General features: G+C 52.4%; 1 protein-coding gene across 8 annotated transcripts in view; it reads right to left on the reverse strand.

Moving 5' to 3' along the window:
* Positions 1 to 1,621: 1,621 nt before the first annotated feature.
* Clec16a (C-type lectin domain containing 16A) overlaps positions 1,622 to 25,523 on the reverse strand; it is a 196,522-nt gene continuing 172,620 nt past the window's right edge. For 4 of the 8 annotated variants that reach the window (XM_063268510.1, XM_008767506.4, NM_001398551.1 and 1 more), the window contains 2 exons: positions 15,258 to 15,416; positions 1,622 to 4,761 (listed from right to left, as the gene is read on the reverse strand). In XM_063268510.1, the coding sequence (XP_063124580.1) occupies positions 4,406 to 4,761; positions 15,258 to 15,416 (515 nt within the window). In that variant the 3' untranslated portion in view covers positions 1,622 to 4,405. Of the gene's footprint in view, positions 4,762 to 8,963; positions 9,088 to 15,257; positions 15,417 to 20,121; positions 24,379 to 24,719; positions 24,829 to 25,523 lie in introns of those variants that run through there. The other 4 variants (XM_063268515.1, XM_063268514.1, XM_063268512.1 and 1 more) reach the window with 3 other exon arrangements.

A 25,523-nucleotide genomic window follows, 5' to 3' on the forward strand; every position in this document is an offset into this window, starting at 1 on the left:
ACAGGAGAATGACCTGAGGAATGATTACCATGGTTGACCTCTGGCTTCCACCTTTCACATAAATGCATGTTAGTTCTCTCTCCCTCTCTCTCTCTCTCTCCCTCTCTCCCTCCCTCTCTCTCTCTCTCTCTCTCTCCCTCCCTCCCTCTCTCTCTCTCTCTCTCTCTCTCTCTCTCTCTCTCTCTCTCACACACACACACACACACACACACACAGAGCTTTCATGACTGACTAGGAGTCACCTAAGTCCTCCAACTTTGAGGCTACCTTCCTGCATTTACTTATAGTAAATTCCCTTTCTAGACTGAAGCTACCAAGACATACAAGTGCCCACATGCCCAAAGCAGGGCTGCTGTGGGTCTGAGGGAGGCTGGGAGACTGGGTGGTGCTGGTAGCAGGAAACAACCAGTGCCAGCCACACCCCCATGTAAGGTGGGTTCTAGGCTACCTCTGGGCCCAGCCAGTGCTAAGGGCTCTCAGTGTGGCTACTGCATACTGATGACTAGGACTGGGGTGTGTGCGTCTAGTTTAGGACTTGAGTTCCAGATGATTCTAACATGCATTAAGTCTGGGAAGTGCTGCTTCAGCCTTTCCTTCCTGTCCTAGCCTGAGGACCTGAGCATATCTGCCATGCAGATTTCAGATCCCCCTCTCTTCTCATTCATAATAGGGGATGGCACGAGGTAGGGCTCCCGGACCCTCCTCTGGGTCTCTATACTAGAGGCCTTGGTGCTGGACTTGGAGATCCAGGATAGGCAGGGAGATAGCTGAGAGCCCCCCCCTCCCCCGGCAACTATTGTTTCTGGCCTCTGCCATCCCGAGGCCACCACTGGCTCCCCCAGGACCCCCTGTACTCCTTCCCCCCTCTCCCCGACATCCTTCCAGCAAGTTCTTCCTACAGATTGAGGCTACATGTCCACAGAGCCAAGCGGAGCTGCTGTGGGGGAAAGAGGCTGATGGCCAGTGGTGAGCAGACTCCAACCCCCTCAAAGAACCTCAGTGCCTTCCCAGGCCCAGACATCATGGCTGGACTTCCAAGGAATTAAAACAACCACAGTCCAGAAGGGGAAGTAGGCTCTGCTGGCCATCAGTCACAGGGCTGGGCTTATTTCTCCTGCAGAGACTAAGTATGAGGTCGAGAGTGCCCAGCTTCTGGCTTTGCTCTCAAGACTCTTAGGGCCCTAGGCATTTCTGGGATAGGTTCAAGCTGGAGCAGAAGTTATAAAGAACCCTGTGATTCTAGGCCTGGGGATTTCCACATTGGTGTGTGCAGGCACTGTGATCACTGGTGGGAAGCCTATCCTGGTCCCTGGGTCTCTGAAGCCACAATACAGTGGCTTCCTGCCCTTATCCTGACAGGCAGGGGCACACCAGCCCATAGCATATGTGTAGAGCACCAGGCTTGAAGGAGTTGAGGCAGAGCAACCCAAGATCCTGTCCCCCTTCATGAGGAGGCCCTTCCCAAATAGGGCTGCTCCCGGAACTGCCACAGCAGAGCTGAGGACGTCAGTGGGGTCTCTAGCTCTGTATCCCAGCTGAGCAATGTTGACAGGTCAAGGCATTTGATGACCCTCCCTGTAGCATAGCCTCCACCATGGTGCCAAGGAACAGCAGGCCTCACTCCTGGGCCATTGGTTTTGCTTTTTATTGCCAAGTTTCAAATTACAAGAAAGTTCTAGCTTTCATTCCTCCCCTCAGGTTCAGTCCCCACAGAGTATGAGTCCTGCTGGCAGGCGCAGGCACTTCCCTGGCCGGACCCTCCCAGCTCAGCCTCCTTGCCCCCCTCTCCCCCCTTTTTCCTCACAGCTTCAGCTCTGAGGGAGGGAAGAAACATTTAACCTTCTGCCCATTGTGACTGTGTGAAATATATTTATTGCATCTACAAAAGATCAGACTTGGTTTACCCACGCCTTATGTACAACAGCATTTCAGAGGCCACAGAGAAAGCCAGTACCATCCTTAGGATGCAGCCAGCCAGCTTCTGGCAATGCAACTGTCTGGGTGGGTAGAGCAGCAGAGAGGGGTCAGCTCTGGAAGCCTCTTCCACCACTTCCACCAAATAAGGAGCTCACTGCTACACTGAGTCTGACCTGTGGGAAGTGTCCCACATGCCTAAGACTCCAAAAAGGAGGAGGCAGTACTGTACGTCTCCATGGTGACCATCAAAGCTAGGGTGAGGGATTTAGAGGCCAGCTCTGCTAGTCTGCCCTGGGGCAGTTGCAGACTGGAGGGTGACCAGGGCAGACATAGAATGCATGGCCTGGGAGATGGGACAATGATTTTGGAGGCTGACTCTGGGACCTCCAGGTCAGGAGCTGTGGGACTACTGGACCTGGTATCCCTTAGTCCTACTGAGACTCAGTGGGTTCTCACTGGCTAGGTCTGTCTGGAGAGCACAGCTGCCAAGTTAGCAGAGTGCTCCTGAAGACTGGGTTGTATCCATTGCCACCAAGATTTAGGTGAGAAAGTGTCCTCCTTCTGGGTCCCGAGGTCCTGTTGCTTCTTCCAGGACCCCACCCTTCATCAGCAATGGGTCATAACTCTGGTCATAGGAAGTCCATCTTTGCTCACCTGGAGGTATGTCTTAGGCTCCTGGCTGCAAGAACCCTTTGGGAGCCAGCTGTGGGGACAGGCTTGTTATTGGTGAATTTTACATAGCAGCTACCCTCTCAGGGTTTGCTGACCACCTTGGATGCAATCTTTTCCCTTCCTTGAAACCTCTGGATGGCAAGAAAGAAGCTAGTCACAGAAGGATGGGGCGACCTGTACAGTATGGGCTTTTCTCTGAAGACCACACTGTAGGGGGGAGAGTCACTTGAATTGTATAACGTTTACGCTGCCCTAGCAACTGTCATTTCAAAACCCGTAGTGTACAGTTGTCCTAGAGACAGGGATAGCCTGCTCCTTTGTCTACCCCTCCCTGCAAATGAGCAAGAAACAACCAAGGTTGGCTGTGGGGTCCAGAGAGCTCTAGTTCTCCGTGGCCATCACTCTCCTCTCTTCCCAGGGGCTAAGTGTCCTACAGCCCTTCTTTGCCAGGGCCTTTGGGGTGGCAAGGGTGGTTCACTTCCTGACCCAGCCTTCTGTTTCAGGAGTGCTTTTAAAGACCAGAGAAGCCAGTACACATGGGCATCACTACCTTCCCAGGGCCCCTTGGAAGACTGAGCATTGGGGCTTGCAGTGACATCAGCTAACAGAGTGTCAAGGTCTAACGAGGAGTAGACAGTGACACATGTCTGAGGGGTACCCGTGTATCTCTCCTTTGATGGATACTGAAACTGTGAGGCCAAATCTACAGGAGAGCCATAGAGGGCATTGCCATGGAGCCTGGGGTGGTGACCTGGCTGGTGAACACAGAGGAAGGCTGGGGCCACATGGGACAGATCTGGTCCTTGCTGGCACATGCCTAGAAATATGGAGTTTTCATAAATAAGCTGTGTGGTGGCAGCAAGGGAAAGGATTGTGTGGGAAAGGGTGGGATTCTGCTTTTGGTCACCTGTTTTGCAGCTGGGCCCCTAGCTGGGCATCCACTTGCATCTTGGGAAGCTGATTACATCTGAGCATGACTTTCTGTGCCTTAAATCCTTTGATTCCTGTCAATGGATCTTTCTTGGAGGAAGAGAGAAGGAAGAGAAGGTGGCATCCTGAGCAGGGAGCAGAATCATCAGGTCACGTGGGAGCAGAGGCTTCTGGCCTCCTCACCCCATGCAACCTGAGCATATCCAGGTCTCTCACTTGGTTTGAAAGTGCCTCCGTGTTTCAGGGAGAGGCTTCATCATCTCAGAGGCTTGCAGAGTTGGGGAGAGAGAAAGAAGAATCACTCAGGAAGACGGAGGATGCGACACCCACAACTTCAGAATAAAAACATGGAGAAGTTCTAAGGATGGGAATCTTCACAGCTGACACTAATGTGACTCCGAGCCTTATGGTTGAGGACTTTTTTTTTTTTGCCCCTCCCCCAAAATAGATTCTTTTAAAATAAATCTCTTCATCTGTTTCCCAAAACAGAAATAAATAGCCCAAAGAGATGTTTACCTAGGTTTGCATCTCCACAGATTTCTATCCAAAGTAACCTTGTCCGCTTCTGTGCAGACTGGGAGAGAAAACAGAGGAGCTGCCTGAAGGAGGGAGCCAGTGGGTCCTGCCCCTTGGGTCAGGGCCCCAGACCCCTCTGAGGTGGCCAATGCCATGTCTGTCACAGGAGGCTGTCGCTAGGATCCCAGTCCGCTCAGCAAGAGGTCAGAGCAAACGAGTGCTTGCTTGGTGTCTTGTAGGGAGAGGTATAAAGGACAGTTTTCAGGGGTGTGGAGAATTGTGGGTGTTCCCAGTGTGTCTTGCTGTCACAAACTGCACAGGGGTCCCTGCCAGCGGGCCACACACACAAAAGGAGATTTCTGGTGCCCACTCAGTGCTCTGTGGGGCCCGCAGGCTCTGGGCTTACAGCACCCTCAGCTGGGGTCTCCGAATCTGCTGCAGCCATTGCGGGGAGCTGGGAGATGCCAGAGAGGGCTCGAAGGCTGTGGGGATCGACGGGGGGGACAAGGGTCAGCGACTCAACACTCAGTGTGTCAGCAGTGTCCTCGTAGAGCAAGGAGATGGTGGGCTGCTGGGCGGGGAGGAGGCTGGGGGACAGGTGCATGGTCTCCCCTTCAGAGCTCCTGGCTGACGAGTTCTTGCTGGGCTTGGAGTTGACATCTACTTCATTCCCAATCACTGACTGGTCTAGGTGAGGCTGAGGCTGTTCTGGAGTTGTGGGGGCATCTGGGTGGGAAGGAAAGAGAGATGCTCTCAGCTACAGTGACAATGTACTCATCTGGCTCCTGCCACTCCTGCACTGTACCGAGGTGGAAAACCCTGTGGGGAGACTGCTGGTATTAGGGGTATGCCTGTTCCACCTACTCCTTGTTGGAACCCAGAAGACTCATCTAACTTAGGCCTAGGGGTAGTGCGTCAGGGCCTTGGATGCCTGACTTGTGACAGCAGGGGAAAAACTCAGGCCTTGTCTGAAATCAACATGTGAATACTGAAAGTGAAACCTGGCCTGGGCGGGCTTTGTGAGTCTGGACCAATCGCCTAATGGTGAACTTGAAACTGAAAGCAAACAGGTTGGGGTACCCACAATTCCTGGCTATCCCAGATGTGCATCTGGGATACTTGCCAAGGAATCCAGTGCAACAGATTTGTTTTTTTTTAAAGGGGGTAGGGCTTTCTAGTTTCTAAAATCCTGTACTGCTGTGAGCCTCTGCCTTCTGCAGGCACTAAGCTAGCACACACTAAGCAGACGGGCTTGCCCAGGGCCACTACTGAGCTAGCCTCCACAGATATAGAATTTTGTTGTTGTTTGTTTGTTTTGTACTTTATTAGACCTTTGGTTAGACTGTGGATAGGTGCAGGCCACTTGCTTTTCTTTTTTTTTTTTTTTTTGGTTCTTTTTTTTCGGAGCTGGGGACCGAACCCAGGGCCTTGCGCTTCCTAGGTAAGGGCTCTACCACTGAGCTAAATCCCCAGCCCCTCCACTTGCTTTTCAAAGCTGTCAGTCAGGAACGTGTGGCGTGGCGCTCGGGGTGGGGGAAAAGCCATTTAGCACTACAGAGGCTGGGCACTTTAAGACCCTGAGAGGAGGTGCTAGGAATGTAGCTTGGCGGGACGTTCACATCTGTGTGGATTCTAGGGTTAAGGGGCCTCAGCAGAAGATGGCCATCATTCAGCTGTATGAGGGACTTGGGGCAGATGGGATATAGTTTTAGTTCAATGTTATTCTGGTTGACTTCATTTTGTGTTCTCAATTAAGCCAAAATAAAACAGAAAAGCAAACCAAACATAGAGCCAGAGGATGGAAGAATGAAGAACAGAATAATACCAAGCAACATGAGGAATGGGATGGTGAGAGGGGAGGAGCCACAGGGGAAGGAGAGCCCGCGGCTCGCCCAGCACATGGGGCCTTCTTTTCTTCTGGGCTCTGAGAAGATGGAAGGGCCCAGTCAGTTCCTTCTAAGAGCTTTCATTTTGTTTTTTGTTCTGCTGGAGATGGAATCCAGGGCCTGAGGCTTAATGCCAGCCAAATGTTTACCACGGAGCTCCTTTCCCCAGCTGTCCTTTCTTTACAAAGAGGAGGGAGAGAGCAAGCAGTGTAGAGAAAGCCACAGGGAGCGGCTCTAAGCCCATCCTTGCTTGGGCGCTGTGGGTGTCAATGAGAATTGGTGCAAAAAGGGACAGAGGTGTGAGCTGAGCTGGACTGCTGTGCTCACGCTGCTGTTGCCCCCTTCCTGACTTGTCTCATCTACGAGTGATGCTTGGGAGCTGGGTGGCCTTCTGCTCAGGCCCCTGTTGTGACCTTGCGTGACCTCCGTGTCCAAGCGGCACTGAGCAGCACAGTGACTTCTATCAAAGTTCTGGAACAGGTCTGAGCCTACCCTACCTGGGAACTCCTCCATGAGGGGTTACGGCGAGGCAACTTGGAAACGACTCATGCTGCATTGTCTTGCCATTGGTGTTGAAGAGCAGAAACATTGCCTTCCTGGATTCTTACCTCTTTCCTGGTTCACTAGTGGGGCTTTTGCAGATGAGAATTATTATGAAGGTGAGAAGACCATGGTCAAACCCACCATCAAATCCATCACAAAAGCAAAACAACCAACAGCCCCGCACACAGGAATGGCTGCCTTTAGAAAAGTGGCAACTTAGGGGCTGGGGATTTAGCTCAGTGGTAGAGCGCTTACCTAGGAAGCGCAAGGCCCTGGGTTCGGTCCCCAGCTCCGAAAAAAAAGAACCAAAAAAAAAAAAAAAAAGTGGCAACTTTTTGTTAAAAGCGCTGTTTTTTCCACTTTAAAAAATACCCCTAGGGGTTGGGGATTTAGCTCAGTGGTAGAGCGCTTGCCTAGGAAGCGCAAGGCCCAGGGTCCAGTCCCCAGCTCCGGAAAAAAAAGAACCAAAGAAAAAAAAAAAAAAAAAGGAGCCGCAGGGAAAGCCCAGAAAGGCCATGCTCTGCTAAAGGTGACTTGCTGGACTTTGGCAACTCTGCTCTGCTGAGGCCTCCAGACCTGAAGGCTGCATACTTGGGCACGGGGAGGGAGAGGGGGCCTCAGCAAGAATGGCAGCTATAGTGAGCTTGTGAACCCAGGAAGGTTCCAGAGCCTCCAGCCTCTGCCTATGAGAATACTGGGAAGCTGAGCCCCTCAGATGTGATCTGCAGCTTTAGGGCAGGACCTCTCTGGTCTGTGTAAAGTCAGTGATGGCTACCAGAAATGATGTGGGCTGGTTGTATACAGGCTGGAATGGCAGGCAGGAGCTGTGGGAAGGAAGGAAGGAAGGGGTCCATGTAGCAAGCTGATGTAAAGCTCCGAAGGTCAGCTGGGAACGGAAAGCCAAGGGGAGGGCTGTTGCCAACACACTGTCAGCACATGGACATGTCAGCAAGCATGAGGGAATGTCCCAGGATGGTAGCAGCAGTGGGTCTGACAAGGAGAGCTGGCTTACTTCTTCTGGTGATGCTTACAGTGATGGGGGCACTGGAAAGATGGCGCCTCCCAAGGAGCAAACTTTGGGCCTGGATGCCAGCTGCATCTGCTCTTTGGCTTTGGCCAAGGCCTGGGAAAAGCATCCTAGGCTGCCGTTTACAAGCTTTCAATTCCCTAGTCGATAGTGAGTGGAACTGCAGGGATTTGTGTGGACGCATGGGACATGGCCTCCAGCTCAGGGCTGACTCTGGAGAGGCTACCCTGAGCCTGACTGACTGACTGTACAAGTGAGACTCTCTCCCGAGCCTGAATGACTGTACAGGTGTGATGCTCCCCTGAGCCTGACTGACTGTACATGTGTGATGCTCTCCTGAGCCTGACTGACTGACTGTACATGTGAAGCTCTCCTGAGCCTGACTGACTGTACATGTGAAGCTCTCCTGAGCCTGACTGACTGTACAGGTGTGATGCTCCCCTGAGCCTGACTGACTGTACAGGTGTGATGCTCTCTGGAGCCTGACTGACTGTACAGGTGTGATGCTCTCCTGAGCCTGACTGACTTGACTGTACATGTGAAGCTCTCCTGAGCCTGACTGACTGTACAGGTGTGATGCTCCCCTGAGCCTACTGACTGACTGTACATGTGTGATGCTCCCCTGAGCCTGCCTGACTGACTGTACAAGTGTGATTCTCTCCTGAGCCTGACTGACTGTACATGTGAAGCTCTCCTGAGCCTGACTGACTGTACAGGTGTGATGCTCTCCTGAGCCTGACTGTACATGTGTGATGCTCTCCTGAGCCTGCCTGACTGTACAGGTGTGATGCTCCCCTGAGCCTGCCTGACTGACTGTACATGTGTGATGCTCTCCTGAGCCTGACTGACTGACTATACAGGTGTGATGCTCCCCTGAGCCTACTGACTGTACATGTGTGATGCTCCCCTGAGCCTGACTGACTGATTGTACATGTGTGATGCTCTCCTGAGCCTGACTGACTGATTGTACAGGTGTGATGCTCCCCTGAGCCTGACTGACTGACTGTACATGTGTGATGCTCCCCCTGAGCCTGACTGACTGTACAGGTGTGATGCTCTCCTGAGCCTGCCTGCCTGACTGTACAGGTGTGGTGCTCTCCTGAGCCTGACTGACTGACTGTACAGGTGTGATGCTCCCCTGAGCCTGCCTGCCTGACTGTACAGGTGTGATGCTCCCCCTGAGCCTGACTGACTGACTGTACAGGTGTGATGTTCTCCTGAGCCTGCCTGCCTGATTGTACAGGTGTGGTGCTCTCCTGAGCCTGACTGACTGACTGTACAGGTGTGATGCTCTCCTGAGCCTGACTGACTGTACAAGTCAGGAGGGACTGGCCTGGCAGAGGACATTAGGGAAAGGAAGCTGAGAACTGGATTGCATGCTCTAGGCCCAGCTTGCCCGCCCTGCTCGTGCCGACCCTGTTTCACGTGGCAGGAATACTGTGGGCCCGTGGGGGCTCCTGAAGGAGACATGCCTGATTTGATTGTGCGTGAGTTGCCGTGACAGCTGTTGGTCGAAGCACTAAACCCAGTGGCCGCCGTGACTGTCGGCCTCCGACAGGCTGAACACACGCCGGCGTCCTTTCCTGCCACTCCTGACTAGAGGGAAAACACAGCGACAGATCATAGAAAGCCTGTAACAATGGAACTGCGAAGGTGAGGTGGAAAAGAAAAGGACACAGCAGCGACGGACACAGCATCAGCAAGAGCAAAGGAAGAAGGGCTGTGGCTGCAGTGGGCTAGCGCTCAGCTAGAACCCAGACTGCCAGCCCACCATGTAGACAGGACATGTCCATGCTGTCCCCCAGACGAGCCAAGGTCAGGAGATCTGAGAAACAAGTTGTTCATTTATGCAACCTCTCTTTCTTTTCTTCTTTAGACAGGGTCTCACAGTCAAGGCTGGCCTCAGACTCTGCTCTGTAGTCAAGGAGAACCTCAGACTTCTGATCCTCCTACCTCTACCTCCTGAGCACTGGGGTTACAGGCATGTCCCACGAGGCTTGGCTTATGTGGCACTGGGGGTGGGATTCAGACCTTGTGCATGCCCGGCAAGCACATGGCTCTAATCTCTCGTTCTCGCAATTTAGAGACAGAGAAAGTTTAATCCTGTTGCAAAGATTTGGGTCACTGATAACTTCTGGTCTTGTCAGAGAAACCAGGGGACAAAAGGACAAAACTGCCTCTCAGTTTTATCTGGGACCTGCAGAAAGATGGAGAACTCAGAGGAAATGCCTGCAGGAAGGAGGGGCGTGGTCAGAGGCTCAGAGCCCGGCCAGAGGGAACGAAGCATTTCTGATCCTGGGGAGGGTGACGTGGAGATCTGCTTCACGTTTTAAGTAAATCCTGTATGCTGGAGCTGACACCTGCCTTAGACTCACAGTGATATCTGGGAGAGGGATGACTTAGAAGGTCCCACCTTGGGAACCAGGACCAGGGCACAGAGCAGGAAATGGGGAGACTAGGCACTGGTAGATAAGTGGGAATGCACAAGCTGGATCAGGAACAACAGGAAGGACTCACGGTGTTCTTGGGGTCGTGGTCTCAGAGACAAACTCTAAGAGGAGAGCTAAGAGTAATGCCACAGAGCGAGCATAGCGGGAGCATGCAGAAACACCATGCCAAGGGGGGTCCATTTTATGCTGGGTGTGTTTTACCACCACCAAACACACACACACACACACACACACACACACACACACACACACACACACACACGCATAGAAAATCAGAGAAAAGATAACACTGCCTCCTTGGAGTGTCTGCCCTTAAAGGGCTATGGAGTAGGTTATCGGAACCTCAGTGTAAAAATCAAGGATGTGGGAGGAAGGGAGCCTGGGGAGGGAGGTCAGGGAGGCCCTCATTCTTGGCTAGAAGCCAGCCCTTCCTTTTTCCTGTCATCCCTTGGGGTAGTGGCTGCAGTGCACAGGGTGATATTTACACTTCCAAGGGCACCCTGACCTCTCTGGCATCATTTCCAACAAACACTTTCTGTTTTCTGCCTCAAAGAGGCTCACAAAGAAACTAAAACTGGCACATGTGGATGCCAGATATGGAAGGTACACCATGGGGTCAGTGTCTGAGGAACAATTCCTCATCAGGGCTCCATGGAAACAGGCATCCAGGCCAGTGTTATGTCAGTGCTCTGACAGCTGAGGTAGGGACATCAGTCCCAGGCTACACTGATTTACATGGTAAGGCCTGTCTCAGAGATACAACTCCACAGAGTGTAAGCGCATACAACTGGGCATGCCATTGAGTGAGCATGCTCATACATGTGCACGCAGCACCTCGGGGTGCACAGGGCACTGGGCCCACACTTTGTTCTGACAAGGAGCCCACTGACTCCTTCCCACACTGCTGCTTTTGATTTCAACTTCTGAAAAGTACAGTGTTGCCCAGCTGCTTTTCTCACCAGGGGCTGAGGCTGGCCATCTAGCTCAGTGTACTGTGAACCACTTGGTCCCTGTAAACAGATAAAGAAGCAGTGAACGCTGGCCACCCAGAAGCACTTTTGTTGAAGTGCAGTGGAGCAGGGGGTCAAGGCAGAGGCCGCAGTCTCAGAACTCAGAGGCAGAGGCAACAAGATCACTTGGGCCAGTCTGAGTAACAGGGCGAGATTAATCGCAAAAAGTAAGAAATAAGACACAAGAAGGAGCAATGGGCAAACAGACAGAGTCTGACTGGGTACTGGAGCAGGCCACCTCAAGTCCTTTTAGTGTAGCTTTGATAAGCTAAAGCTGACCAGGAACACACAACTCACTGACTGGTTCCCAATCAGTCTGGGATTCAGTATGGGCTCTCTCTTAGTTTGGGGTATCTGTGGGCTCCCAATTTGAGCCCTTGTTAAAAAGTCACTTGGAACATGCTTGTACGGCAGAAAGGGGATATAGCAGGCACTGTTGGTATGGCACACTGACTACTAAGGGCATCCTTCCTCCTGGCTGTGGTCCCAATCTGTGCTGGGCCTGTAGGCTCTAAAGCCACTTCTGGCCAGAGGCCTTGGCCATGAGGCACAGGAGCTGTTTCTCAAAGACAGGCTACTTCCCTTCTGCGCTCGGAAGGGCGGGGTTACAGGGAAGCTTTAGAGAGGTGAGGACAAGGGTTCTACTTGCTTCCAACAAGATAGGGGGATGAACACAGGCAGACCTGTGTGAGTTTCAGACGTTTGCCTAGAAAAAGACAGCACAGTGAGGAAGATCCAGGGAGAAGCCTGAAGGAAACCAGGGAGAAGCCTGAAGGAAACCAGGGAAAGGGCCCATCTAGCAGAGGAATTTCTTAGTCAAGTCTCAAGGCTACCTACCAAGATGGGAAACCTGCACCAATGATACCCGGGAGCACAGGCTAAAGCCCCCCACAAGAAACTGAGAATGCCCATCCTGGGGATACATGTGGGTCTCTTTCAGACCCAGACAGGAAGTGAGGTCAATTAGTAGGACAAAGCAGAGGCACAAGTAACCCTCCCGGCCTTTGCCTGTCTCCTGCTCAGTTTGGGATAGCCCTGAATCAGAGGGGAATGTGGCTGTCTGGGGTCTGTGCTTTCCTCTGACTGGAACCCTTAAGGCCTAGTCATCTGCTAACTGGACTAAGTGAGTCCCAGGCTTGGTAAGCTGGGCCCATAGGCAACTGTGTCCAATAAAAGACGCTATAAGGCAACATCTGACCTGGGTCCATGGTATACCCCTGGGGTACCCAGAAAGGCTCAGGGGCCATGTCCCATATTCTGCTGGGTTGTCTTAGAAGGCAGAACATGGCTGTAGGGTCACCAAGGCTAGGGTTCACATTTGGACTCTCCCCCTTGCTGATGGCTGCTGCATGGTAGTGAAGTCATGTGATCTGTCAGAACTGTTATGTTTTCTAATGGAGGAGAGTAGGGAAGGCCTCAGGGAGTAGGAGGTACATAATGCACCCAGGCAAGGTGCCCACACCTAGGAGGATGTCTACTGGGATGCCATGCAGGGTATACATGGGGGTGACCATGTGTGGGCTGGGAAGGAAACCACACTGACCATGGTGTCCAGCCCATGAGAAATGTCAGAAAAGGATGAGAGCCTTCACGAGCTCTGTACACCGTTTAGACTAGTGCAGGGCGTGTCTGTTACCTGTGCGGTTTCATATGCCACTTGTATGCCATCACTTCAGACACCAAGTGTTTCATCATTTTTAAGAATGTTCCAATCTGCTCTTCTGGCTGTTTTGAAAATGACGGAACAGTATTGGGACCCAGAGCTGCCCTATCAAATTACTACAGCCTTGAGCCAGCTGTATTTTTGTGATGTGCCCCTTGTATAGGTTTGAGTATAATTTTGAGCATAGCTTGGAGCAGCCGTGGGAAACTGGCCTCTCACTGGCATTCATCACTACTTCCTCAACAGATAGCTGACCTTGCAGTGGGGCACTGGTGTCTCTGAGTCTCTGGAGTTTGCTTTCCTGGCTTCCAGGAGCTTGACAGTTGCTCTGTACTACGCAGCTCACTGGCCCTGGGAGGTTCGGCAATGCTGAGTTAGTACCATGCCCTCAAAACTACCAGGAAGACAAAGGGACTCTCGGCAAGGCCGTGCTGTTCCTGCTGAGCGGCAGCAGATGTGCTGGATGAGGTGGGAACTGGCCCCTCAGGTTCATCAACGACCAGTTTCCCAAGAGGACAGTGCCTCTAGTTGGTGGTGGCAGCCCTTGGCATGTCGGCTATTCTCTGAGTCCTAAATACTGGGCTACCACTTAGAACTAGTGTCAAACTCTGACACGTGGTGGAGGGACCCCGTCCCCCATGCCCCGGAACTTTAGCAGTCCCTTAGCCCAGCGTGGTAGGGATAGGTGAGGGGAACAGTCTGCCTCGGCCCGACTGCAGGAACAAAGTATGCATCTGGCTCTGGACCGAGGGCGTAGCCTACATGGAGCACTGAGGTGGAGATACTCATGGGCTCCAGGAGTCTCTATGTCTCAGGGCATTTGATTCCCTCCCCGAGAAGGAAGCGTAGCTCTTGGCCAGGTCGGCTCTTCCAGAAGAGGTGAGCGATTGTGGAGTGGACAGAGGCGGATGTGTAGCCAGGGTCAGGCTTTTACTGTCATGTCACATAAAAACGGGCCGGTGTGTCTGCCGGGATGCAGTGAGAGGGAGCAGGCACCACAGGGTCCTGACCATCACTTATTCACGGGAACTGCCTGGCCCTCTGACAGCCAGGCTAATGGCCCTGGATTTGTGAGACTCAAAGACATGTTGTTGGCAGTGGTAGGGATTGGGGGCTGAGGAGGCCAGGGCAGAAATAATGCACATACACTCGAGGGATGATCTGGACAATGTAAGGCTTCTGTTGGTTTTAGTTTTAGGCAGAGAAGTGTGTGGCTACCTGTTCACTTAAATGTTGGCTCTGCCTCCTTAAAAAATGGAAGAAAGGTATGTCTATACTGTGTAAAAGACCTTCTGTCCTAGGAGTGCTGGCAAGCAGGGGAGTCTGGGCTCATACGTAGATACAGAAATGTGCATATCAGCAAGTGCATGAACATGACACATGATATACAGCCCTGCACTCCTGTCCTAGAGCAAGGGGAGACCAAGAGCAGGAGTCCCCAGAGCTGGTCTTAAAGCATGTTCCCTCTGCCTCTCCCTGTTGTCGCTAACCTCCAACGGGAGGGAGTCCAGAGGTCACTTCCCGCTAGCCTGGGGGCAGGGAGAGGATCTGACAGTGCACTGGAAGAGCTCCAGTGAGCTGGGCTCGGAGGTGACCTTTCCTGCTCCTGCCTTGGGACATCAACAGAGGATGGGAACAAGTACCTTGTGGGGATAGCACACTCAGGCATGGGTACAAGGTGACTTAATCCACTACCAGGAAAGGAAACTGAAAGCGAGGGAGGGAAGACACTGGCCCCTGGGGTGGGCACAGCACCATGGCCTTTGCCTGACATGTCCCCCCATGGCTCTTCACTCCATAATTAAACAAGAGGATGAATGAGTGCCCAGTGAGAGGTGCTGGGCAGGGCTCTAATCAGACCTTGGAGGCACAGAGAAGGGCACAGAGAGGGGACAGGCTAGAGACATGGGGACCCTGCAGATCATGGGACAGTGCTGCTGGGTGTGAAGCCCTGTACTGCCTGGGGACACTGGGCTTACTCCTATTTCAGCCCTGCCCTTTGGGCTGTGTTGGGGGCCATGCTAATCAGGAGCCAAGCCTGATGTCTGTTCCCTGGGACTTGATGCGGAACCGAAACGTGTACAAGCTGCTCACAAGAGCCCAGGACGAGGCAGGTGGAGGGGCTGAAGCGTGATAGTCCTACTCTTCTTTAACAGACTCTTTCTATGGCCTCTGAGCATGTTAAAGGACCGCAAGAGGTGACCTTGCTCTGTCCTAGTGAACTCCCTAACAAGTGGTAGGGCATGCTCCTGGGGACATCTAGATAGCACCAAACACTGAAAGAAGAAACGTGTATGTTGGAGCCCAGCTAGAAGGGACGATTCTTCCTTTTCCCAGGCTTCACACAGTCATCTCTGAGAGACCTTCCAGATGACACACACAGAAGTGATGGCATGCCACGTAGGCTAGGCCTAGCTGGTGCCATTCCTTGTAGCTCTGTGGTCACAGTAGAGCAGACCAGCCAAGACAAGTGTTAATGCAGCTGGTGGGTAATGCCATCTTGCTCAACCATAAAGAACACCCCTGAGTGGCAGTGTCTTCCAGACACGTGAGGAGGGGCTGTGGGTCAGAGGTCATAGCTGAGGCAAGGGGTCACAGAGTCCCAAAGGGTCTCCCAGAGCCCCCACGTCCCACGGCCAATACCTGCCGGGCTCTGAGTTGCTGAGGGTGCAGAGGAGGAGCCTCCTGAGTCACAGTGGCTGGTGCTCCCGCTGCCACCGGGGCTCCCGCTGGCAAATGGTGGTGAGGGCGATGACAGGGACGGAGAGCTATGCTGGTTTATGCACTGGGCCACAGCAAAGCCTGCAAGACAACAATGCAACACCATCAATTAGAAGAGTGCTGGTCGGCTTTGCAGGAAGGTCACCTCCGTCCGTACTGAGCTGAGGCACTGGGAGGCCAGTTTTTGCCTCAGAGGCAGCATGGGGGCTTTAATGTCAAGACAACTGTACTAGGCTTTTCTCTGTGTGAGCCTTGGCATGTTTGCCAGAAGGAGCTGGTCTCTTTGGTCAGGGGTGTGTGTGAAGCTGCTTCCAGAAACAGCTGCCACTGACCAGGCCAAGGCCAGGCTCTGGTGCCTGCTGCCCCCATCACAGCGGCCAGATATGCTTTGAGGTGAGGGTATTACAGAGACCAGCAACTGAGGGCCCTGATTCTCCCCTCCCAGAACCCACTCTGCCTTGGCAGTCCTGGCAGGGCAGGCAGGTTCAGGAGTAATGAGGGCTCTGCTAAAGAGCTCAGCGACAGTCACCAACAGCCCACCCCAGAGTCACTGAGAGATGTGGAGGCTCTGTGGTTTGTGGCCACACAATATGGGGAGGGGCCTGGCTCCCAGGCGTAGAGATACTTAGCTCTGCGTGGTGAAACCCACTTCTCAGCAGCAGGTAAGTGGCCTCTCAGTCTGTTTCTGGTTGTTCACTCTCATAGCCTCAACCATGGGGAAGATGGGGAGATGTGAGACTTCCCAGCAGCCCCGGCCCAGGCAGGGTGCATGGCAACTGCCCGTTAGAAGTGCTGAGTGGAGGACGACTGAGCCATAATGGACATTTGACTGCTCTTGCAGACGACTCACATGACAGCTCAGAACCCCACTTGAGCTCCAGTTCTAGGAGGTCTCAGGTCCTCTTCTGGCCTCTGCAGGTACCAGGCACACACATGGTATACAGTCATGTAGGCAAAATAACTCATATAAATAAAGTGTGCTGATGCCTTTTAATCCCGACACTCACATTAACAAGGCAGAGGCAAGCAGGTCTCTGAATTTGAGGCCAGTTTGGTCTACATAGTGAGATTTTTGTCTTCAAAGAGAAACAAACAACAAAAACAAATAACCTGAACCCCAAAGGGCCTCTCTATGACAAAGCTCATGTCCCAGGAGCTGCACCCTGATGTCCCGGGAGCTGCACCTGCCTCAGGCTTTCCACACCGGAGCTTCTGAGCTCTTACATTCCGCCCTCCCAAAGGGCTGATGCGTCTGACTTTATTCTCTACAAACACGAAGACTCCCAAGGAATAAATCCGTCAATCATCCTGCCGGCCCAGGCAGAGTTGTGGGCTCTGCCTCAGCCCCAGGAAGGAGCTGGTGCTCTGCAGAGCACACTGCCTCTGCCCCTCCACCGAGAAGCTGTTCTGAGGTCAGGGACAAGTCCTTCAGAGAAGGGGTACCTTGACATCACTGGCTACTCACAGTGAGCACAGTCAACCTCGCTGGCCTTAGCCTTATCTTACCTCTCCTGCACTGCCAGAACCTCCAGGTCCAGTTCCCACTAACACTTCCTCCAGGAGGCTCTCCAGGACTACCCTTCTTTCACAGAACACAGGAAGGTGGAAGGTGCTGGCCTGTGTGATGGCAGATCTGACTACATTTGGAATCACTGTGGGAACAGCTCTGGGCCTATCTGTGAGGGAGTTCTCAGAGAGGGAAGATCTGCTCTGAACATGGGCAGCACCAACCCATGGGCAGGGGTCGGAGGCTGAATAAAGAGGAGAAGTCAAGAGGAGCTCCAGCATTCCTCTCTCAGTTTCCTGCCTTGGGTGCAATACGACGGGCCACCAGATCCTCTGGTCTTCCGGCTTCTCCACCATGATGGTCAGTATCCCCTTAAACCATGAGCCTCCATCTACTTTCCGTAAGCTGCTGGCCACAGCAGCACAAGAAGTAACTAACTCATGGAGTAAAGTTTTAGGAGGACAAAGTTTTGGAACTCGGTTTAAATGCAGTTGGCCTACAAAGAGGAGAGTCGTTCGTTACCATGGAGACCATGTTGCCTGAAAAGCACAAAATGCTGTGCTTTGGTTTTCTCTGGGGGCAGTGTGCTTGGCCCCATGCAGTACAAAGGGTAGAGACACCAGGGGCAGGTTCTTGCCCCTGGGAAGCTTACTGTTCATGGGGGATCCAGGCAAGGCCCTGCACCTCCTTCCTCCCTCCCCTCCATCTATAGATAGGACCTCCTGCTCTCCACACCCCTTCCCTGGAAACTCAGTGGTACCTTGCATGTGGCCAAGGAGGAGCTATTTATATAGCTCATGAAGAACTACTGTTATCAACTGACCAAGCTCACTGATACCTAGGGCCAGGCCCTAGGGGCAGGTGACATGTGCCATGGCAACAGCAGGTGGATGGGGCCTGGTGGTCAATGCTTGCTGCCCTCACCTACTGTATACCTCAGATGACTGTTACAGAGGGATTGGCAGCATCACCGGGCTCCAGACCCCATGAGGCTGCACTGAGAGGCTGATTGACTGGCAGGAAAGGCCGGCAGAGGAAACACAGAATGCCTGACAGACCCTAGCATTGCTCTGGAGAATTCCACAGGGACAATCAGCCACAGCTTTGCAGTGAACTTTACGGCTGCTCACTTCTTAATCACATACAGTGGTAAACCCCTGAGTTTACAAGCTGTTTGCTTGCCTCAAAAATGAATTGCCCTGTAACAAATCAAAATGTCAGGTGGCTTTTCCCAAGCCGCCGATGTCTCACACGTACAAACAAGCTGGAACGGTGCTGGAACAGTGTTGCCACTGAGTTTGGTGTGCTCCTGAACAAAAGTGACGAGTGAAAAGCTGGGGCCCTGGGGGTCTGTCTCTAAAGATACAGGGACATATTTAAAGTGCTGTTCATGAGGGGATGAGCAAGGACACTAACATTCTTTGCTGGGTGGGTGGAGCTTAGTGGCACAGCCCTTGCCTAGCATATGTAGGTTGCTCTTTTGAAAAGAAGACAAAAGGAAGTTCACATGTAATGCCTACCAGGAATGGCCTAACATACAAAGGTCGGATAACAACTTGCAGGAGATGGCTCTTTCCTTCTATCACTAGGACCTGGGCACTGAATCAGCGGCTCGTTGGTTCCAACCTTGTCATATTTTGCGGGATTAACTGAGTAGAGGCACTGAACATGTATTTCCCTCCCATGTTGCTGCTTAAATCCCCCCTCCCTCTCATTCTTTCTGTATATTGTAGTTTCAGGGGGCTCTCTCCCACACTAACTTGCTCTACTGGGGGACTGGGCTGGCACTGGAGAAAACTGCAGGTGAATGGCAAGGCTGAACCCGGGACCTCAGATTTCTTACTTCATCCCAGCAAGGCAGTTCTGGATGAGCTAACTACAACAGGGATGCCAGGGGCCTTCTGGGTCTGTGTCAACCCACAAGGACTGCCAAACACATAGGCACACAGGCTCCCCCGGGTCTTCTATGCTGATGACAGGCTTGGGTCGCCCTGCATCTGTCTCAAGAACAGCTCTTAGATGTGTACCAAAGGCTGTGGGACTTGTGAGCCTTTGGACCCAGTCTGTGACTAGGAACTTGAGACACTGAAAATGGTGGTGGGGGATGAGGGCGGGGAGTGGGGTGTGGATGCTGATGAAAGGGTATAGTACGGGGGACGGTTAAGACATGGATCTCTCCAGAGCTGGAGGAAAGCCAGTGGATTCTGACACAGGCTATTGATGAACGCCTGCAGTTGACAAACATGCCAGCAGAAAGGAAGATTAAGTGCCCAGGGAAGTGCCTGAGATGTGGCAAGTGAGGAAATATTAGCAAAAGTACTAAGGAAATTCCAGGTTTCCCTCCACCTCTGTCCAGAGCAGAGTAAACAGCTGCGGGCTGAGCCCATGAGGAATGGGAGGTTTAGAGTAGGTGCTCATTGTCTTTTAGGGGCTTGAACGAATTTTCTAAGCTCCTTACCATGAATCACTATTGCTTTGACACAGGGTCTGCTGTATCTCAGACTGGCCTTGACTTCACTGAAAACAGCTGGGACTCCTGATCCTCTTGGATTACAGGCCTGTGGCACCACTATGCTCAGTTTATGTGGAATTGAGATTAAACCCAGGGTTCTGAACATCCTAGACCAGCACTGCATATCCCCAGCCTGTGAACATTATTTCAAACCAGGAAAGAAATGGGTAGAGGAGAAACAGGATCCTAGGGGGCTGGGCACACTCAGGCCCGGCAGTACCACTCACTATGAGCCACTCTGCTCCCTCTGAGTTCCTGGGACCTGGACAAACTTTCCCAGAGCAGAGCCAGGCAGGAGGACCCATGACAGCAGCAAGACACCCCTTGCTCTGCAGGACCTCTGAGCTGCATGGGCAGCCTGGGGCCTTCCTGTCTTCCTCTGTTCCACTGTCCCACGATTTGGGGAACTTCAACAAATGAACAGCTCTCTGGCCTTTGTCAAGAACAAAATTACTACTGAAAGGCCAGCCTTCTGTTTTAAGCCCAGTGACAGAGGGAATCCTGGACATGGAGTCAGAATCCCAGGTTTAAGTCTAAGATCTGTCCACTCTGGCTTTGAGACCTGGGATGAGTCCTTTCCTCTGTTGGCCTCTGCTTTTACTGCCTTCTTCCAGCAGCTCAGGCTGGCCCCGCAGTCCTTGGTCTTTCCTGGGCCACTCGTGCAGACTGCAGTTCCCTTTTGCCTCTCTCTCTCTCTCTCTCTCTCTCTCTCTCTCTCTCTCTCTCTCTCTCCCTTCTTCTTCCCTCCCTCCCTCCCCCTCTCTCTCTTTCCTTCCTTCCCTTCTTCCTTCCTTTCTTTCTCTTTCTCTCTCTCTCCCTTCCTTCCTTCCTCCTCTCTCTCTCTCTCTCTCTCTCTCTCTCTCTCTCTCTCTCTCTCTTTCTTTCTTTCTTTCTGCACAAGTCCCTTCCTGTCCTTCAGGGCTTGTGTGCTGTTTGCCAGCTTGGGCCAAGGTTTCCCCCCATACCCCACACACTCTGTCCTGCTCAGGCAGTGTGTGAGAAGCCTGACTGCAGGCACGCCTGGTGTGCTGGGTAACAACTTTCACTACTTGAGCAGCTAGCACCCTTTGGACGTGCTCTGAGATCACTACCTGTTTCTATTACTCATTTTCTCCCTTCACTTGCAGTTCCAGAACCAGGCCACTAGGCATGGCCTTGTAACTGAGTTGTGGCCATGAGACAGACATCAAAGTGGCATGTGGGATTTCCAAGAAGCCTCTTCGACAGGAAAGAGGGTAGGTACATCCTCTATTCTGCTTCCTGGAACACGGATGTGATAGCCAGAAGTCCGGCAGTCATCCTGGCCTAAGAGGGGAACTGCCTTTTGCCGTATAACAAAAGGAAGAACACTGAGTGGAGAGGAGCTTGGGTCCCCGATGACTTATGGAAGAGCCCCTGCTTACCCATATCCATGTTCACTGGAGAGCAACATTAACCTCCCTTCTAGCATTTTCTATGCAGTTGAAGCTAATCTTATCTGATGTTGTTGTGGGGAAAATGCCTTGCTAATACAGGATATGGGCCAAGTCCCCTGGTCACACTGATATGCTAGCTCTGACCTAGAAGGGAGAAAACTGCCCTCAGCTTTTAGGGCTTGTAGTTCTGGTTTAGGGATCTGGACATGGTGGGATGGAGGAACGGGGGAGGGGCAAGTGATCCTGATTATGAATTCAACTTCCTTCCATGATGTAAGGGCAGTTTTTGGTAGAATCCAGTGGATGGACTGAGTTTCTTTCTGAGTTAAGACCAGAAAGAGATTCTAAAAGAGGGCTAAGACCTGGAAGCTGAGGGCTGTGAGGCAGTGTGCAGATAGGGTGCTAGAGCCTGGGGGTCCATGAGCTGAAGCTACTCTAATCTTCCAAGAAAGCAGGGCCACTGGTGCCTTCTGGGTATTTGATTAAAAATATAAGTGTTCTGGGTTAAAAAGCATTTTCCCTTTTGGAATTATGGAACTGGCTCGAGTCTATGTAGGGGATTCCACAGGGCCTCTTAGAAGGTCAAGTGCAAGGAGTCTGCTCATCTCAGGGGTCATTCCGAGGAGCTCGAACTCTGTGTAACTACGCCTGGCGGACCACTAGGGGCTCACTGCTGTCAGGAGTAACTCTATCCTTACCCACAGACTTCTAGGGGCTTGCTGACCCCAGCATGCATCTGTATGGTTTCCCTTTGAAGCCCACCACCAGAGACAAGCCCGGAAGCCGTGTAACAAAACCAGCTGGTACTAGACCGGTATCAGATGCACGCCAAGTCAAAGTGACAGCAGGAGGACTTCGGTCACAGCACATTTAGTTTGAGCTTCCTAGGAGTTCCAACCCAGGGGAAAAACAGCATAGAGGAGCTCTTGGGACCTGAGAGTCTCTGAGAGTCTGTATCCCTCACACCTCTCCTGGCACATTCCTGAAGGCAGTAGCAGGGAAGAATTAGCTGCATGGTGGCCTTCATCAAACCTTCTTCTCTAAGCAGTGACACTGTGATTTCTACACTGCGGTGCCAGAGAGTGGCTTCCCTGACTTTTCCAGGTTTTCCAGTGGATCCCACTGGTAGAGATCACACATCCTACACATTTGGCCGGCAGAGCAAGTGACTGAAGGGGAAGGTGGTAAGAGCTAAGAGGCTTCCCTGACCCCACAGAGACCTGGAGGCTAAGAACGCTTTCTTGAAAACGCAGCTTACCACCCTGGCCCTGCAGATAAGGAAACTACCTACTGAAGTTTTAAAATGTGGAAATCATCATTTCCACAATGATCCCCCCGCCCAGACCCGCTTTGAAACAGGATTTCTCCTAGGGTGGTCTTTAATTTGCTATGTAGCCCAGGATGACCTTGAGGGAGGTGGCTGCAGGCTTAAGAAGCGCTGTGGACAGAAGGCTGGGTTTTGTGAATGCCAGGCTCCTGCATCTACTCAACAGCAGCCCCCGCCTTCATGCTCTTCTGGAAAAACAAGGAGTGGCTAATCTAAGGGGGTGGGGCAAAGCCAGCTTGCCCCTTGTGTGTGCATAAGCCCTGTACTGTGCTGGGCTGTCATCAGCCCCATGCTGAGCCTAAAATGTCACCTGTGGAAGCTCCTGCACAGCTCCAGTGGTGTGACAGCTAAGAGCTCAGCCTGGGACAGAAGTGTTCCTCCAATCCTCTGGGAGGGATAGGCTCTAAGACCTGCCTTCCCTAAAGCCAACCATCTCTCCATGAGGCTCCAGATGAGGAGGCACAGGGCTGCCAGGCCTTCACTGGGAATAGGGAGCTAAGGGCCACAGGCTTCCCAGCTCAGTCTTTCATTAGCAGATTCACTCCGAGGCCAGGGCTCAGGCTCCTAGCCAGACAGTGTTCATATTTTCTCACCACACACTGAGATGCTGGGAAACAGAAAAAAAAAAAAAAAAGAAAAAAGAAAAAAGAAAGAAAGAAAAAGAAAAATCAATCAGTCCTCTGACCTCCTGCACAGACCCAAGACAGCCAGTGTGCACGGCCTGCTCCTTCCTCCCTGCCTCTCTCCTTGACTCTGCCCTTTCACCTCTGCTGCAGTCTGCCAGGTCCCTTGGTGAATCGGGTAGAGCTACGACAGAGTCTAACCCTTGAGTCTGCTGCGGCTCTGTACTGCTGCTGACAAGGTATGGAGCGACAGGGGACTTTCTGACTCATGAGTCCGACCCAGTCTGTCTCTGGGGCTTATCCTTCGGTAGGATGAGGGGGGTTGGGGGAGCCAGGCAGGGAATCAGTGAGCAAAGCCACCTTAGGGAGATATGACGCCACCAGCACTGTTAAAAAAGCCCACAGTGGGGCTGGAGAGACGGCTGAACAGCTAAAGACCACTGGCTGGCTGTTCTTCCAGAGGACCTAGGTTTGCTTTTCAGCAGTCACAGAGTAGCTCACAAATATAACTCAACTTCTAGAGTATTTGACACCTTTGGCTTTCTCAGGCACCAGGCATGCACATAGACAACCATTCAGGAAAACACCCAAACATGCTGAATGAGTGAATGAATGAATGAATGAATGACAGAGATGGCTCACATGGTTACTGCCTAGCATCACAGCATGACAACCTGAGTCGCCAGCACCTACATAAAAAAGCTGCCCATGGTGCATGTTGCCCTGGGCTCTCCTGCTGTGGGGTCAGAGACTGGATAGCCGAGCTCCAGCCTCAACGAGAAAGCCTGTTTCATGGAAATACTGTGGTAAGTGATTCAGCAGGACCCCCGATGGCGTCTCCTCTGGCCTCTGAGCATGTGTCTTCAGACACAAACACACAGTCATCTACTGCCGAACAAACAGAAAGCAAAAATAAACAAAACAAGGGGCTAGGCAGACAGAAAGCTAGGGCTACAAGGGAGTAATGTTCTTCCAGGGGACTGAGTCTGGTTCCCAGCCCCTGGGCTAGAGGCCCCCAATAGCCTGCATTTTCAACTCTAGGGGATCTGACATTGGCTTCTGTGGGCACACACACATGTGGTACACATTCCTCCTTCCACATCATAAATAATAATAAACAAACAAGGACCAGGCTTGGACCTGGATGCTGAGACAGAACCTCAGAGAGCCACATAGTATGGAGGGTCTCCTGACGTGCGGGCACCCTGTGGCTCGGGTCCCAGGCAGTCGAGCTCTGTGCACAGACCTCACACCTGCTCCCCACTCCCACTCTCCAGCGGGTCTAATGGTGTAGCATTTCAGAGCTGTGAACCCTGGGATCATCCGAAGGGTTTCACACTCGAGTATCACTTTTTGATTTGTTGCCTATGTACCATTACTGGAAAAGCTGCTTTTTGTCCTGTTATCAGGGATGGTGGGGTGGCAAATATGTAAACAAGGGGAAGGGGATACTACAGCAGCCACCATTCTCTGCTTCCTGACCCTGGCCGCAGGTGACCCGATGACTGGCTCTGCCTCCAAACACTTACAGACTTTTATTTCTGGTTGGTTGTAAAGGGATAACATACAAAAATATCTGGGAACTTGCAGAATCTGATAGCCTATAGGTCTTTATCCATGGACAAATCCTCTCGGCTATTAATGGCTATACGTGAAAACCTGCAGAAAAGAGAAAATGCTTTTTCAGTATTCTGCTTTCTCCCTGCACCATTTTGATAGGGCTTAGCCCTTTGGTCAGGTGAGGGCCTGGCTGTGTGGACCACCACCCATGGGAGACACCTAAGGCCAAGTGTCCCTTCTGCAGTGGGGACCCGAGCTATGTGGGAGTATAGGTGGTCCTCCCTGCCTTGGAGGCCTGGCTGGCATGTGGACCTAGGGAGCTGGTTCTGGAGAGGCACTCTGTAGATGTTCAAACTGTAGGGCACCAGGGCTCGGGCTTTCTCCCCAGGATGCCTGGGCTTTTGCCTCTCCCAGTCCCTGCCCACTTTAAATGGCATTACCATGTATACATGAGAGAGCACAGAGCTCCACAACCGTCTCTCAGCCAAGGCAATAGAGAGCTCACCAGCGGCCATCTTAGCTGCCTGTGTTTTGAGGCAGTGGACAAGGCTGAAAGAACAGGGAGAAGGAGGCTGTTAGACAGCTGTGGGGGGATTTGTAGGCATGGGGGTTGGGGCGGGGAGAAATTCCCAACTCAGGAACAGAGCAGGTGGGGCAGCTGAAGCCCCCCTGACAAGGATGTCCCCAGAGCTGTGGTAGGCTAGGGGTACCTAGCTTGCTAAGAAGTCTCCTATGAGCCCTGCACTGTCCTCTCAGGCCAGAAGCAAGACAGCACTGCAGGGTAGGCCTCATAATGTGGATGCCTAGCCTGAGGATTCCACAAGGTGGACGTATACAAAGAGGCCAGGGAATTCATTGTTAACTTCTGCAAGAGATGTCTGATAATTCCCTGCACTTATTACCCCCAGGGCAGACAGCCATAGGCTGGCGGTCCGTCCACTTGTTTGCTAGGACTCGGGCTTACAGAGCTATGTCACTGAAGCCTCTCCTGTGTGTTGACTGATTGGGGTCAGACAAGACTGACAGATGCAATGTTGCTTTACACATTACTACAGAAAGAACCGAAGATGCTATCAGCATGGTGGGCGGTAGATGGGATCAGAGAGCGTGCTGAGTCACACGGAGGCCAAGATGGCCATCAGCCCAGAACACGCTTCAGAAGATTACAGCTGCTGCTCAGTGGGCAGGGCTTTGCTAGCTTCTGTTCCTGCGACCCCATGACACTTGGCCAACCAGATGGCCAG

Source organism: Rattus norvegicus, chromosome 10 (genome assembly GCF_036323735.1).
Source record: "Rattus norvegicus strain BN/NHsdMcwi chromosome 10, GRCr8, whole genome shotgun sequence".
Lineage (NCBI taxonomy): Eukaryota > Metazoa > Chordata > Mammalia > Rodentia > Muridae > Rattus > Rattus norvegicus.